The 16,290-nt window shown below is 42.4% G+C and overlaps 3 protein-coding genes across 5 annotated transcripts; 2 read left to right on the plus strand and 1 right to left on the minus strand.

Annotated features, from left to right (window-relative positions):
- The first annotated feature begins 39 nt into the window (after nucleotides 1-39).
- Nucleotides 40-4,777, plus strand: LOC133887920 (probable plastid-lipid-associated protein 13, chloroplastic). Its single transcript, XM_062327934.1, has 7 exons — nucleotides 40-487; nucleotides 854-975; nucleotides 1,179-1,262; nucleotides 1,372-1,468; nucleotides 1,827-2,043; nucleotides 2,818-2,870; nucleotides 4,510-4,777. The coding sequence occupies exons 1-7, from the start codon at nucleotides 278-280 to the stop codon at nucleotides 4,618-4,620; spliced, it is 894 nt and encodes a 297-aa protein (XP_062183918.1). The 5' UTR covers nucleotides 40-277; the 3' UTR covers nucleotides 4,621-4,777.
- A 29-nt stretch (nucleotides 4,778-4,806) lies between these two features.
- Nucleotides 4,807-6,097, minus strand: LOC133887921 (VQ motif-containing protein 17-like). The gene is made up of 2 exons (XM_062327935.1): nucleotides 5,591-6,097; nucleotides 4,807-5,313 (listed from the first exon to the last, which is right to left on the minus strand). Exon 1 carries the CDS (start codon nucleotides 6,039-6,041, stop codon nucleotides 5,595-5,597), a length of 447 nt encoding a protein of 148 aa, XP_062183919.1. The 5' UTR covers nucleotides 6,042-6,097; the 3' UTR covers nucleotides 4,807-5,313; nucleotides 5,591-5,594.
- Nucleotides 6,098-13,906: 7,809 nt separating this feature from the next.
- Nucleotides 13,907-15,837, plus strand: LOC133888788 (uncharacterized). 3 transcript variants are annotated; one of them, XR_009903833.1, is made up of 3 exons: nucleotides 13,907-14,471; nucleotides 14,885-15,136; nucleotides 15,204-15,834. XR_009903833.1 is itself a non-coding variant. In XM_062329154.1 (2 exons), the coding sequence occupies exons 1-2, from the start codon at nucleotides 13,957-13,959 to the stop codon at nucleotides 15,018-15,020; spliced, it is 639 nt and encodes a 212-aa protein (XP_062185138.1). In that variant the 5' UTR covers nucleotides 13,907-13,956; the 3' UTR covers nucleotides 15,021-15,837. The 3 variants fall into 3 exon arrangements, 2 of the variants coding, with proteins under 2 accessions (XP_062185138.1, XP_062185136.1); XM_062329154.1 differs by having other exon boundaries at nucleotides 14,897-15,837; XM_062329152.1 differs by having other exon boundaries at nucleotides 14,885-15,834.
- Nucleotides 15,838-16,290: the final 453 nt, after the last annotated feature.

A 16,290-nucleotide genomic window follows, 5' to 3' on the forward strand; every position in this document is an offset into this window, starting at 1 on the left:
TCCAACAGCATCGAAATGCAACAGTCTCCAGAACCTCTAGAACGGTGAGGCAATGCAGACGAGTTAAGTAGGAGGAGCCAGGAATAAGATATCAGGCGAGTTTGATCCCTTTCGTCGTGAATTCTCACAATTTCCACGCCACGCAACACCAACCCATCCCATCAGCAGCACAAGCAGCGTGCAGCTGTGCAGCACCACCACCACTACCACCGCGGCTGTAGACTGTAGTACGAGAGAGAATTCTCTAGCTCAACTCCCGCGCACCGTCTAGTCCCACATGGCAGCCGCCGCCGCGGCGTTGACCCCGGCCTCTCCCCCGCTCCTCCCCTATCCCCGCGGCCGCCGGGATGGCCTCCTGCGCCTCTCGTCCCGCCGCCCCGCCGCGGGGCGCTTCAGGGCCGCGGCGCAGACGTTCCAGGGCCCCCCCGCCGCCAGCTACGCCCGCGAGATGGAGCGCCTCTCCGCCAAGGAGTCCCTCCTCCTCGCCGTGAGCTCTCCCTCCCTCCCTGCCCTTCTTCTCAAGCTCTCTCTCCTGTTGCCCTTTTAGCTAAAGAATGACTGGCTAGTGGTTTAGTGTACTGATACATGTAATCGTGTTATACTAACCTAACCTGTCAAATTCTCAAAATCGGTGGTGTTAGCATCAATATTCTTAGCTTGTAATTTCGCTCGACTTTCAGTACAAAAGGCGCCTCAGTTTTCCAGACACTCGATGAGTACAGAAAGAATAGCTTTTCATATTTGTGTGTTACAGTTGTGTATTGACAGTTTTAATTCAATTATACTCCTAGTTGATAGACACTGAGCTTTCAGGTTACTGCGTAACTAGGGTATGTGAAAACTGTAATTTCAGTTTAAAGATGCTGGGGGATTCGAGGCCTTGGTTAGTGGGAAGACCACGGAGATGCAAAGGATTGATGTCAATGAGCGCATCGTTGGACTTGAACGACTGAACCCCACGCCTCGCCCCACAACGTAAGTGTACAGCTGAAAAAATGTATCATCTGCTGCAGCTAATTTATTCAGAACAACCCAAAAGTTTAAGCGATAAGATGAGAGTAATTCCCATAATTCTTTACTGAAATACTTTTCTTTTTTTCTCAACGAAGCACTGAAATAATTTGACTCTGAGCATAGGACATCGATCCAAATTCCACAATATCTGTTTCACTTTGCAGATCACCCTTTCTGGAAGGTCGGTGGAACTTTGAATGGTTTGGTGACAGCAGTCCTGGAGCATTTGCTGCCCGGCTTTTGTTTGAGTATGTCCTAATTTGCTGGATGCAAGTCACATTTTCAATTGACTTGTCATTTGGTTGAAGTTAAGTTTCTCCTAGCTTATTCTCATATCAAAGTATGCTCTATTTGTAGGAGGTCACCTACAACTGTTGCACACTTTATGGGACTTGATTTGTTGATCAAGGATGGATACTCCAAACTTTCATCTAACATCATGTTCTTAAATACGGTAATGTCACAAGATGTAGGAGGTACCTACTGCTATTGCACACTTCATGGGATCCATTGCATTTTTCTCAATATTATTGATTTTATGCCATTTATCTGCTTGTCCAGTCACTAGTGTTTACAAGATGAAGGGTTTCATCTTTTGAACTAAGCCATGGTGTGTCTTCATCTGTTAGTAATAGATTGCGTGGAAAAGCTTCCATAATCTGAGAATACTCCATAACTATACTGAAGTCATTTATTAGCAGGCTATTGATATCTGCATTATCTGGAAACTGAACATTTCTGTATGATTGGGGATTACTCTGTTGTCGCACTCGTGTTCTCACAGTTTACCAATAACTTTTTTCTGTTTCCAGATACAAAGCAAGTTCCTACTGACTACTCAATTGTCCGTTGAGGGTCCTATCAGGATGAAAGAGGAGTATGTTGAAGGCCTTATAGAGATTCCCAAAATCAGTGAAGAAACATTGCCTGAACAACTCAAGGGCTTGCTTGGACAAACTGCAGGAGCTCTACAACAACTTCCTAGCCCCATAAGGGATGCTGTTGCAGAGGGGCTTAAGTTGCCACTTAGTAAGCACACATGGCTTTATTGTATTTACACTCTTGTAGCAATATGCTGGTTTAGAGTATTATCACTGTCGTAAAGTCGCAATCATATACTTTAGGTGCACACTTCCAGTTTTTGGGGACCTACTGCCTGCTCAGATAAAGCAACTGCCAATTTTGTTATAGTTTTTCTTTTTGTCAATGATATCTTACTGAATTCTTTGCTAGCAATATTAAATTGTTGAGGAAAACGTTTTTACTGGACTTGGACAAACATTCTCTACTTTAAACAGTGAGAATTGATGATTGCTTCCTTGGTTATTTCCAGGGTTTGGGACACCGAAACCAGTCCCCCAAATTGGTTATAATGAAGAAGGCCTTTTGAGTTTTCAAAATTATTTTTGTAAAATTTGAAGTTCTGGATATAAAGTAGATGCAATAACAAACCTTTTGGTATATATGTTGAATGTAAAAGAGGGATTTAGGTGAACCGGCTGAACCGAAACAGTAGCACTAAAAATTAGATCAGTCCAGTTTGATTGGCTTTCTGTGAAACTGGCCATTTCCTACCAGTATTTATGGCACAATTGTTCGCTTCTAGTTCGCTGCTGCCCAATTCGTCCGTCTGATATATTTACCTGATACCTGGTGGTCATTTCATTCCACTTCGATTAGCTCATCAGTGTCGGGTTGTGACTATAGTGAGTCATTGTAGTTACATTTCGACTAGCATAAGTGCATAATAACTGCATTCACTGAATTATGTAGTTACATTGCATGCCCCCTTTTTAATTACAGGTGGAACGTTCCAGCGCTTATTCATGATCTCTTACTTGGATGAAGAAATATTGGTATGTTTTCTTCGATGCTTGCAGTGATACCAAAATCATATATACTGTAATTTGTGCAGTCACATTCATGCTAGATTTACTTGGTGTTGGTTAATGCACTTGTTTCTGAAGCAAAAAGGAGCCTTTTTTTAAACTGATAAATGAAATAGAGAATGCAACAGATAGGCTAGCATGCACTTATTGAACTGCTGGTTCTGACATTATCAAACTTCAAATTCTTAAGTACATTGAGTTGAAAGATGATGACCAACTGAGTCAGAGTGCCGTAAAGTTTCATTATCGTCATTCTACAAAGTTCAAAGTGAGGCCCTCAATCTGAGATCCTCATCATTCAACATGCCTTTAGGAGAATGTTATCCAAAATAGCTAACAGAAGGAGAAATGGTTTGAACTGAATTCCATTAAATGATTTGGAGGTAATCATGCCCTAAGTGAGAGTTACAGAAAATGCACATACATGTCAGTTTTTCTTTAGTAACGGATAGATGCTGGTAATTATCTGTCTTGCAACTTCTTAACTGTTGATTGTCTTCTCTTATCCTTCTGATGCAACTCTCCCTGTCACCATCAATGTCCACCAGATTGCTGGGGATAACTTTAGCCCTGAAACCTTCTGATTTGGATTGTCTGTTTGTCCATTATGCATGAATACACCATGGATAGTTTACTCTCATGTTATTTCCCCTAGGCGGAATAGCCAATTTGGTCCCTGTGTTTGACCGAAGGCTCAATTTGGTCCCTAAAGTTTTGATTTGTCCATGTCAGTCCTCGAACTTTCTTCTTTGGTTCAAAGTAGTCCCTGGGATGACATGGAGTTCCATGTGTACAAGACAACTCAATGTCCAGTCACAACCATATGCGAAATGTCCTTCTTTCCCATGTGGAGTCTAGATCAAAAAAGGAAAAAAGAAGAAGAAAAAACATACGACACCTCACTCGTAACGCTTTGTCGCTTGCATGTCCTGACCCTCCCGTCTCCTGGGGCACCCAACTGGCTTGTTTCAGATGGCGACAACAAGTAAGGGCGAGCCCTAGATCCAAGGGGGTAACAGAGAGGGTGGCGTGAGGTCGGCTGCTGGCATGGAGATAAGTGTTGGCCATGCAGTATCAACTGCAAATGTAACTATCAACCAGTACTTCTCAGCCAAAAACAGGCAAACATTTTGGGGTGGAAAATGGATGGCAGTAATCCATATTATCCGATATTCTTGCCAAAAGATAGCTGTACACAGGAGGCTAGCGAAACAAGCGGGCTAATCAGGGCTCAAACAAGGCACAAAACGGGCGTGCAACTCGCTCGGCTCTGAGCGGCTCCACGTGCTTAAGCGTTAAGAAAAACGTATAGAAAGGTTATGAGCTTAAGTTTTTTTGGGGCTCTGGACTTCACAGGGGCAAGAAGGACATTTCACATAGCGCTGAGTTGTCTTATACACATGGAGCTCCATGTCATCCTAGGGGCTATATTGGAACAAGGAAGAGAGTTCTAGGACTAGGCTGAGCAAATCAAAACATCAGGGACCAATTGAACCTCCGCTCAAACTTTAGGGACCAAATAAGCTATTCTGCCTTTTCCCTAACAGTATTTTTGATGTATGGAAAAAGCTACAGCTTCTCAGGGCCGTGCTGTCTTCTCTTTTAGATTATCAGAGATGCCGCTGGAGCACCTGATGTCTTAACCAGACTGGAGGGGCCACAACCAAATCCAATTGATGGCTCAGCAGACGCAGTGATCTCAGAATATGAAAGCTAATGACTTAGTACTAACTGTAACTGTTATTGTTCCTTTCTTCTTCTTTTTTGTCATTTTCTAAGGCTTGCACATACTTATAAGCTGTAGTGCATGTTGACAACCACTTGTACATGTACATGCATTTCTTTCGGCCATTCTAAAAGTGAGCAATATTCTATGGCCATCTGTTCATGAAATAATGTGAGTATTTCAATTTACAGGAGGGACAATCAAATAAGTCTGAACTGATTTTTCTCTCCACATTATACAAATCAAATACTGCATTCTAAACTTGTCAGAAATAAATTTCAAGCTTCCAGCTGGTATTATTCAATGGTGTGCAAAAGCAAATGCTATTTTGTTCAACCTGCGGTTATAATGTATTATTATAAAGGCTGCTCTGCTCTCATCAGCAGGGCAGCTGTGCAGCGCCAGTGGGGACGGCAGCAACCACTCTCTTAAAACGTCAAAGGTTTAACGTTTCAAACAGTGGTCGTCATGTATAAAACATTCAGAAGAAAATTCGAAAGAATGTTGCAGAGCAAGACGCGAATTTGAGATTCTTGTGATAATTTTTGTTCTGCTCTATGAACGTGCGGGGCAAGTTTGGTCACTCTGTACCTGAGTCCTGACTACTGACAGACTGACATGCAGAGTGCACAGAATTCCCTTCCATTTGCAGAGAGTCACAGTCCGCTTCTCCATTTCCAGCCCCTATTTGTTTCTCCCAAAAGCAGGGGAAGAAATGTCGAATCAAACACAATTTAATGTATCGAAACAAACAAACTGAAGTGCATTTACAGTCTCATAATACGATCAAAAAACAGCTTGGAACATGGAGGAACTTACGGACAATGGAAAATGCATGTTTAATGATTTATCCTTGAAAACCGAGTGAATTCGAGATCGTCATATCACACCTATAATCTCTAATGCAAGAACAGAGAGAGATCAAGAAGTTGGAAAAGAATGCTCAGCTCTTCCAGTGCACCTGATCAGATCAAACTAAAGCCATCCATGTTGCAGGAGCTGAAGAGGAAGTCCTCCAGCCCATGGAAGAACACCTCGTTGCCGGCGTCCTCCGACCCGAGCGCTCGCAGGTACCCTCCTCCTTCCGACGATGCCTCCGACTTGATCACCGGAGCCGCGCCGGCACGGGGACCCCCGCCGCCCGGCGTGTCGCACGAGTCTGGCGGCGAATAAGACGACGCGTCCTCGGGGGATGCCGCTGCGCCGGCACCGTTCGGGGCGGGCTTCCCGGTGAGCCGCTGGACGAGCTCGCGGAAGTGCCGGGCCTCCGTCTTGATGACCTCCGGCGCCAGGACGTGCACGATCCTGATCTTCCGCGGCGGCGCCTTGGCTATCCCGTGGGAGAGCCTGTGAGCGGCCATCGCGGACGACGACGAAGCGCCGCAGGACGGGAGCTTCGCGGCGTGCTTCATGGCGTCGCGAAAGAGTGGTGCGCGCGCGCGGCTCGCCTCTCGAGAGAGGAGGACGGAGATGGTGGCTTACGAGTGGACAGGACGCTGGGGAGGTTTATATAGACACTCCGGGTGTTTTGAGCCGTTGGATCTTGACTGCGGTGACCTCTGCTTCATCCAGCATTGCGGTGCCAGTCGTCTGATCAGCGATCCAACGGTCGATATAGGGTCGTGCCACAGTTAATGTGTATGTTCATGCAAAGGTATACACACATTTAATGTGTATGGTCCATAATAGACATAACAAATGATATTTCTAATTCACAGCCGTGTAACTGAACTCCCAAGCCCTGCGAAGGAATGGCATACAAAAGTTAAGGCGATGCTATTATTTAGGTGCTTGAAAAAAAGTTTCTTTCGGTCGACTAATGGCATCCGTCGAATTGTGATTGGACGATCCTCCTTCCTTTTTCTTCCTTCAACCGATAATTCTCACCCGCTCGACTGTCTGCACGTGTTTCTAACAGCTCACGTGCTCACTCCTGCCTCTCGCCCTCCTTCACATGTCTCTGGTGGTGCTCCTGCCATCAGATCTGTCGTCCTTGCCTCCCCCACCCTGTCACTAGCCCACTTCCTTCTCATGATCTCTTCTAAATTCAGCGATGAAGGAAACAAAAAAATAAAAAATAAAAATCAACCCCTCCCTTAACCATGTAAGCATTCTTCGTCATCTGATCGATGCATCTCGTTTTTATGTGCCTAAGCGTGCAAAAATTAAGGTATTATTTGGAACGTAGAGATTTTTCACATTTTTTTGAACAATCGAACCAGTTCCTACGAAAATCATGTGAAATTCCTCTATTCTAATGGTCCTTAGCGCTTGTGCCGTTTGAATAGATGGTACAGTATGCAAATCCAAAACATTGATCACCTATCTGTATTTCGGTTTTCAAATTCTCCTTATACCTCCTATGTTTTTTAGAACATTTCTGTTATATTTGAACCGTTGTAGAGAGCAGATTCTTTGGTACGTGCAGCAACAAAAATACACGTTGATTCATATTCAACTGAAAATCAATGCTGGACATTTTGGAGTAAGGATGTAAGATAATTTATATTTCTAGTGTCCAATCTTCTGTTAAATTGATAAATTTATTTCATCATATTAAATATGGCCCATTTATTTTGAATCAAATTTTTTTCAAGTACTGATTTGATTTGGCACATATATGCCATTGGATATACTACAACAGTGTTCAGTTTTGTTCTGAGCTGCAAACAGGCCATCCGCGCTTGCAACAAGTGCAGAACTTGATCTGAATGGCATACAAAATCGTTGTATGGTTCAAAATAAAATCGCTGTATGGTTGCTCAAAAAAACAAAATTAAAAACCAACACCTCTGCATATTTTTGGCAGTTTTGTGGGTTTATGCAGAAACTTGGTATAAAAGAAGTATGTACGAGCAGAAAGCTTAATTTAGTGACGAATGGATTTTCTTCTATGACATACAATTGGATCCTTCTTGTCAATGTCCGTTGGTTTCACATAGGCATCACTTTGGCATGAGAAAAAATATCCCGAAAGTCATAGACGGGGTGATGAGGACACCTTAAATTAGAAACTTGGGCAATGCATGCATTTACACTTGATTTCCAGGGGCGATTAATTTTTTAAGGTTGTCCTTGTTGCCCCCTATCTTTTTTTTATTCATGCTCTTCTATCATCCATATGGACTTGTGCTCAGCTTGATTGCCTGGACTTTTCATAGTGTCAAAAAGTTGAGCTATGTGTGTGCATGAACGTAAGCGGTTTAACAATCAGATACATGGCATATGTTCATAGGTTCGGAATTGCTTTTAAATTTAGAGTCAACTCCTTTTTAAAAGAGAGAAAATTTAGGAGTCAAGCAGTCGGCCCTGAACACTCTATTCTAAATCAAATAAGTTTCATAGAGATAAAAGGTAAATGAATCATATATGTTTATAGCGGTTAAATGATGAATCAGGCTTATTAATTTTTTCGATAATACTAAAACATAGAATACCTAAGACTAAAAGAAAAACATGTATCTTTGAGGAGGGGGGGGGGGTTGGATAAGGAGTTGCTCTAGGAAATTTCAGCAAGGCAATTGGATGCGAGTTCCCATATCCAAACATCCATGGGGCTTGTTCAGTTTAGTATACATCAGTTAAGTTTAGTTGTTTCTCAATTTAATTGTTTGTGCGTTATTTGTTTACTATCTGATTTTTTTTTTGCAGTGTTAAAAAAAAACTCAGTGTCTGTAGGTTTATATTCAAAGTGTAACCAGATCGTATCAATATTTTTAGCTTGTCTGTGATCGTATGTAACTGATTCAAGTGTCTACCTACTCAATTACAAACATAATCTCAGATCTCAGATCATTACACTAGTTAGGCTAGTTACAGATAGACTTATCTTTTAATAGATCTTATGCTAATAATACGAACTATGCTTCATTAAATAATTTATCTCAATGACCAACGTTAGCCTAGAAATATCAGAGGCTTTTGTTTGCTTTCTGTTATGATCTCTGCGCCTATGCATTGTGGAAGCTTGGCTATGATAGTAGTTGTGAGGATTTTGCCTTGCTATTATTTGGTGATTCACCCGTGTTAATCTTCATCTTTGAATTTGATATAAATAAAAAAGTTGCTTTTACATCTAATCGTTTGCAGCTTTAGAAATTGATGATGATATATATGTCTGGAGTACTTTTCAATTTTCGATGTCATATATACTTAAAATGATTCAATTAATATATTCAATTTACAACAAGTCTTGAATGATAATGTTAGTTACATTAAGGTGTTGCTTAATGTTAGTCTCAGTCTCTGAATTTGATAGAAATAAAATAAAGGTTTGCAGTGAGTTATTAGTGATTTACAGTGGTGAAAACTTTATGAAATGATGTTTCGTGTGGACCGTGGCTTCTGATGCCCACAATACAGTTCATAAACAAAGATCAATTTCTTTATTTAATTTCTTCTTGCACTTATATATTTGATCATCTGATTATCAAAATTAATCTCTGACCTACGTAGAAATTGAAATTATTTTAGTCATTTAGCATGTAGATTAACAAGATTTATGTCATGTGATCTATTTACATTTTTCTTGAGTTGGTTTTTATGCTTTCTAGTAGGATTTTGTTGATACATGAGATGCCAACTTGATAAATGTAAATGCTATGTCAAAGTTACTTATTAGCATGTTAAACGGATGAGTATGTAAAAGCTGGTATGATAAAAGGTCCAAATGCAAATGGCTTCAGATTAGCAATTATAAATCCCATGTAATATAGTAGTACTGAGTTTACTAGACTAGAGTGGTATTGATTTGCTATTAGTGGCTTTGTTCTGGCCTCTTAGTGAATTCTTGATCGTTAGTTCCCGGTGAATATATGTTGTTCAAATTAGAATATCATGACTTGTGTCATTTTCATCATCATCATCATTACTCTTAAGATTGTTTATCTTTGAATAACTGCGCGATCTGGGTGTCATTCAATGGCTGCAGGATCTAGGTGTGAATCATGCGGCGAGGCAAGTTGCTATTGATTGATGAAATTCGCAACCAATGATAGGATGAGCAGGCAGTCAAAAATGAGATCTACTTTCTATGCAGGATCAAATTGTGATGAGAATTAGAACTATGCAACTATTAGTTAAAAGAACAATGCAGGTTGCAGTGACAGAGAAGCTAATATCGTGCACATATTGAAAAGAAGTTCTGGTTGGCACTTTGAAGAAAAGCATATGACATGTTTAAGAGTTTCTCACTCTTTTTTCAATTTTTTGGACTATTTTCTAGTGATCATCAAGACGTGTAGTGGTATGCACATATAACTTCCGATATTGATGTGCACTCTGTTTGCAATGTTATCGAGTCAATACACACATATACAGGCCAATATCTTTGTTAGATGAAGGCAATCCATAGCATTCCAAGCTAATCCAAACACAATCTAAATGATGCTTAGGAACCAAGGGATTAAACCACCTCTATGGGAGGGGATTAGGTGGTGGGAGGGGATCAACCAATCCACACTTGATTTGTTTCTCCTGTGGATTATTTTCCCCACTAGCCAAACGAAGCCTCAAGGAGAATAGGAACTTGAAAGCACAACTTCAACCACCATAACCATAAGCTATTCTTTATAATATGATCATCGTATGGTTGACTTCAGTTTGGTTGGAAGATTAGCTAGTCCATGAATCCGAGTATGTATGGAGTCATGATATGGAGTATAGAAATCCCCAATTGGAGCGTGCGTGTCCAGTTGGTCTATTGACCCGTTAGCAAAAGGAGAAGGAAAGTCTGAGTCTACTGATCCGTGTTGTTTGCCAGGGCCAGTACAAATGCAACGACCGTGTGTGGACAAACTAGTCACAAACTCACTGCTACCTACGTGAATAATCTAGCCCTATCGATGGAAGCTACGTACGTACGTACGCGTGCTTTCATACGTGTTTCCTGGATACACACACAAGCACGCACACTGGAAATTCTTCAACATGTCACGAATCTGACGTTGCAACGACTTGGTTGGCATTGACGCTTGCTCAGTTGTGTTTTCACATCCATATCTACTCTTAGTTTGTGCAAGATCACCACTCGCCGCCAAGAAAACTACCACAGATTGAGATCGATCGGTATGGTTAGCGAACCATTAAGCTTTCAGTAATTATCGGTGGTAGAAAAAAATTCTTGTCGGCGTACGTGATACGACTTGAGAGATCGCGACTTGCATTCTTTCTTTTTTAAAATTAATTTTGCGTTGTTGTCAACGTGAGATGGCGCCGTGCAAGTTTGCAACTGGGGATTAAGCACATGCTCGTGCAGTCGTGGTTACGGAGTAAATCACAGTTTGCGTTGATCGTTTCAGGTTAGTTGGACAAGATGGCTGTATCCGTTCGGCAGGCCTCTGCAGCCAATCCGTTCGTTCGTAGTTGATTCCAGATTCCATGTTTCGTTGTCGACTTTCAAAGAGCTGTTGCAGTGCATGAATGTGCTAACTTCGAATTAATTGCTGTATTATTCAGACCACTGTTGTCGTAAAGCGACAGAGGATTGAGCACCCTAGAATATTATACTACAAGTTCATCCGGCGCTCTTGAGCTTCACATCAGCGACGCCATTTGGATGAGCTCGGCAAATTATCTGAGCTACAGTCGCAGTAAGATCTTATTCACCATGCTGTTGGATGGGCTTGTGCTTACTGCCCAGTAGTACTTTTTTTCTAGACCAAGATATATTTTAAATGAGAAAGCTTGCCATTTAGTCAGAGAAAAAGATTCATACAATTCAGTTGCGCTGCAATTTGCAACACAGCAGATAGACCGACTAGCTGTAGCTGGAGAGCAGAGAGTCCGCAGGGTCACGCACTCACGCCGCCGCGGTTGGAGTCGTGGTGGAAGAAAAATTTATAGGATGTTTACATAAAAATCTCTACAAGACTCTGATTTATGCTGTTTTTTTTTTAATCTAACGACTGGTATGTGTAATTAAGAGAAAGTAGGAGAATATGTAGCATATATAAAATGAAATTTTTCTGTGAGATCTAATACTATAAAATTTCTTCCAGATCCGGTGACTTATCCAGGCTGGAGCAGGTCGAGCCTCGGGGCTGGCTGGGCTGGCATAAGCAACCTGGCTGGCCAGGGTGATGCAAGCTGTCCGGCCGGCCGTTGCGAGGCCACGCGAGACGCGGCGCGGCCTTTTCCTCTAGCTGGTGGAGTGAGCAGCGTTCCCACACGGTCACGCGGTCGATCAATCGTGTGCGCCCCCTCGCGTCTCGCGATGGCGCCCGTGCTGAGAGGCGGAACCACCCCGCCGTGCGGCGCCACCCGTGTGGTGTGAGCCATGGACGGTGGTTGGGATTCCTGGAACGGCCCAAAGCTCGTGCCGGGGGGATCCGATGAGTGCTCGCCGAAAGAACCAAAACTCGTGTCGCTCGTGTCAGCTTCCTCCCCCTGAGTAAGTCAACTTAGGAGTATATTTTCCCCAAGTTTTTTTTATATTTTTTAACATAAAAATTTATTTAAATATATCTCAGATAAAAAAATTTAAAAAATATATGTCTACCGTCCTCTCATGAGCGGTTAGACCTTACCGCCCCCCTGACAGGGTAAACCCCCATGCATAAACAGTATCGTGGTGAACAGTACTCCGAATTTCATTTTTTTCCTATGTTATCTGTTCAAAATATTGATATTCTATTGCTAAAAAATCCTAAAACTTTTTTGTATGTGTTCCATAATCCATGTACAACCCATTTTAATTGAATTTACACAAAAATCATGTGTAAAATTTAAACTAAAATTCTCCAAAAAAGAATACTTTTATAACTTCTAACAATTGTTAGTGCCTCAAATAAATTTCTAAAAATCTGGTAAAATTCACAAATATTCTTCTTATATGATGTGATAATTTCTAAAATTATTTTCAGCACTAGGTTTATATATGTTTGATTTCAAATTAAGTTAAAAGAAGAATATCATATGAAATTATAAAAATACATATAAATGGTGCATTACAAATGAACTCACTTTTTTAACACATAATATAGGGATAAAAATAATTTTAGAAATTATCACATCACATAAGAAGAATATTAGTGAATTTTACCAGATTTTTAGAAATTTATTTAAGGCACTAACAATTGTTAGAAGTTATAAAAGTAGATTTTTTTGGAGAATTTTAGTTTAAATTATACACATGATTTTTGGGTAAATTCAATTAAAATGGGTTGCACATAGATTATGGAACACGTACAAAAAGTTTTAGAATTTTTTAGCAACAGAATATCACTATTTTAAATAGATAAGATAGTGGAGAAATTGAAATTCAGAGTACTGTTCACCACGGGTACTGGGGCTTAACGCAGAGCGCGGTAGCGCCTATTTTCGTAAATCTTTTTATCCGGATATGTTTAAATAAATTTTTATGTTAAAAAATATAAAAATAAAAAGCTCTATTTTCACCACTAGTTTTGGGGAATGGCCCTGGCAACTGCAGAATCTGTTTAGGCCCATTAGCCTCGCAGCCACCGAAATCGCGTCACATTCGGCCCTTTATACCTCGGCCACAAGTCATGACGAAGCCTTTCGTGCTTCTCCAATTCTCCCTTCGTGCACGCTTGGCAATCGTTAAAGCTGGTGATCCGCTCACACATACGCTGCGCGATTCAACTACAGCGTTACACGTCACGTAACGACGTTTGGAAATCCCGTCGCACCCGAGAGAAATTGAAACTCCCATCTCCATCGGCGCCGGCACCGCCCGGCACGTCCATCCGGACTCCGATTCACATCCGGCAATCCACACCGCTCAAAATCCAAAATCCACATGTACCTGTGACATGATGAACAAGATTCAATCAAATTCGTAAATTTTTAACTATCAATACCTTTTAACATATTTAATTTAAAATTATATATATATTTGCCTTAAATAATACTTTTATAATCTCATAACTCTATTATATTTTACAAATACATTCTGATAGAAAAGTGCAATCAAAGTTACACATTGAGACCGTATTATATCTAATATCTTAAGTATTTTTAACTCGAGCGAGTAGTTTTATAGCAAACACAGATAGATATAGATAACCATGCGCCGCCCACGTACCACCGAAAAGAAAAGTTTCCAATCCGAACGCGAGCGGACTCGCCATAACGGACGGAGACTTCCTTCCCCACGAATTCAAAACCGTGCGCGATAAGGAACCGCGCGCGCCGAACCGACCTTGACTTGATCACGCACGTCTCCTCGTCATCTCCGCCCCATATATAAACGCCCTCCCCGTCCACTCACCCGCCCACACCAACTTGAAAAGGACGCGACGCGCTCACGCGCGCTAGCTCATCGGCCGATCGAAACTTCCGCGCTCGGTTGATCGCACGCGGTAGATGGACGCTGCAGACGACGTCGCCGTGATGCCCGGTTTCCTTGAACTCGACTTCAACCTCGACGACTTCGACTTCGACTTCGACCTGGCCGCCGACGAGTTCTGCGACGCCTACTCCGCCAAAGCCGACAAGAGCGGCGGCGGCGGCGTGGCCCCTGATGGTGGTTGGCTCGCGGGGTTGCGTGGCGACGGAGGGAGCAGGAGGGAAGGCTCGCCGGACTCCGGCGTGACGGACGGGCCCTTGGCGGCGGAGGGGGACGGGGCCATATCGGCGTACGTGAGCGAGCTGGAGCGGTTCCTCATGGAGGACGACGACGACGAAGTGGGCGAGGTGACGTGCCCAGACGGCGAACGGGTGGAGGAGCTTGGCGCCGACGACTACTTCGGTCATCTGCTTGCTGGCGACGTCGTCGTCGATGGCGTCGCGGCGTCGGCTGGTGCTGACCAGAATGCAGAGGAGGAGAATGTCGTTCTTGCTGCGCGAGAGGACGAACCGACCTCGATGAAGCGCGCAAGGTACGAATGAATTGATTGACTTACATGAATCTGTGCATATCAAGTTTATTACTGATCGCATCATATGATTCATCAAGTTTTAAATCTTGGCGGTGCTGCAAATTAATGCCAGAAATGGAGCAAGTTGTACATAATTAGCACTTAATCTTAGGAAAAGTTGATCGATCAATGGAAAATTTGAGGAAGTGATTGTACAAATTTGTTAATCTTTTCATCATATATTAGCAAAAAAATATCTGGACGAGCCGTGTTCCTGGATCCAACTGTGTTCAGCTGATTACTGTTACATCTCTTCTTGTCAAATTCAACTTGCTCTCTCGGCTGCATCCCTTATTGTCCAACTCTGTGTTATATGCATGCGTATCTTATAATTGTTGGATCATTTCAACGAATTTAAATCTATTTGTTCCTAGTGATACGCTTAGGCACAAGATCAAGAGCACAGTCATGATGCAATGGGCATGGGAAGAGCTTGAGGTGAGGAGGAGACATCTCGCTTCAATCCAAGTGCCGGCGCCTTGGCTACCAGCTGCTGTCCGGTGCATGTAGCCCGTGGTTCTTACCTGTTGATCTTATGGTACTCTCCGCTCTCGGATGGACTATGATCTCATCGGCCATGATCGCGTACCTGGCCTGATTGGAACCAGGGGTCAAGATTTGGGAAGGTACAAAACATCACAAAAGTTAGAAATGAATTGGGATCTGCTCTTACGATTTTCCCCTCCCTTTCAGTGGATATTTGATCTGCCACCGGGTAGGCTCAACTGCCCAAGCATTTCGGGCTGAGCTAAGAGTATCACCAAACAAGCTGGGTTGTTCAGCTCAGGTGTGACAATGAGGACTTCAAGGAAAATTTGGTGTTCCTCAGTTTCCTTATCCGTGTACCTCCTTGCGTGCTACATCCGAGTAGAACACATTCTTTTCAAGCAGCATGTCTCGTATTTTCAGTGTTCTTGGGTGGACCTATATGCGTACTGCTTTCTCAGACCAGATCCATACAATTCCGGAATCGTTTGCTACGAACATGTTTAGTGGCATTGTTCTTTTAGCTGAAAGTCGCTGATCGAGAGTTGGGACGAGCGAAGCAATCTTACCGTGCGGTGCCAATGCCTCCTGTGAACTTGTGAAAGATCGTATTTATCCGATGAATCAACACTTCTCTGGCTTCTCTTTTCTTGTAACATGAGTTTGTGCGATCGAGGACCATTTGCCTCTGCCGGTCCAGTATCAAGTACTCACAACAGCACCCAGCTTTTGGACGAAACCAACAACGGCCCAATGTGGAAACATTACGCTAGTAGATGTGCATTCGGAAACACCGCAGCGTCCTATTAACTTCCCACCTCGGCACGACACCGCCGTCTCTCTTTTCCCACCCGACGAGCTCCGTCTCTACGAAAATAAATTTTATATAGCGGTACTATAGATATATAGTCTTGCAGTATCCTTTAGATGGTCCAATATTAATCATATATATCAAATAACAAACATGTAGGATAATTTTTTATTAAGATAAAATTTACCGTTTTAAGATTCACATTAATAATAAATAATGGCCATCTAAATGATACTGTATGAGAATACATATACAATACTGCTAAGTAGAATTTATTTTCGGTCTCCGCATCCGATCAAAGCGAGCGTGCATCCACACCGCTCAAAATTCAAAATCCACAGCTGCCGCACCTTATACGATTCTCACGCCGTTTTTTCTGGACCGCAGATAACCCAGCCACCGCCATGTTCCAGTCCGAAGGGGCGAAAAGACTTGGCATAACCGACAAAACTCCCGTCCCCACAAACTCGAGGACGTGCGCAA

This window comes from Phragmites australis, chromosome 13 (assembly GCF_958298935.1).
Source record: "Phragmites australis chromosome 13, lpPhrAust1.1, whole genome shotgun sequence".
NCBI classification, from domain to species: domain Eukaryota; kingdom Viridiplantae; phylum Streptophyta; class Magnoliopsida; order Poales; family Poaceae; genus Phragmites; species Phragmites australis.

Bases quoted from the DNA above. Each gene is read 5' to 3' on its own strand.
- LOC133887920 (XM_062327934.1), top strand. From the start codon at position 278: ATGGCAGCCGCCGCCGCGGCGTTGACCCCGGCCTCTCCCCCGCTCCTC. The intron at 1,263-1,371 runs GTATGTCCTAAT...CTCTATTTGTAG, and splicing joins GCTGCCCGGCTTTTGTTTGA to GAGGTCACCTACAACTGTTG. The intron at 2,044-2,817 runs GTAAGCACACAT...TTTTAATTACAG, and splicing joins GGGGCTTAAGTTGCCACTTA to GTGGAACGTTCCAGCGCTTA.
- LOC133887921 (XM_062327935.1), bottom strand. From the start codon at position 6,041: ATGAAGCACGCCGCGAAGCTCCCGTCCTGCGGCGCTTCGTCGTCGTCC.
- LOC133888788 (XM_062329152.1), top strand. From the start codon at position 13,957: ATGGACGCTGCAGACGACGTCGCCGTGATGCCCGGTTTCCTTGAACTC. The intron at 14,472-14,884 runs GTACGAATGAAT...ATTTGTTCCTAG, and splicing joins ACCTCGATGAAGCGCGCAAG to TGATACGCTTAGGCACAAGA.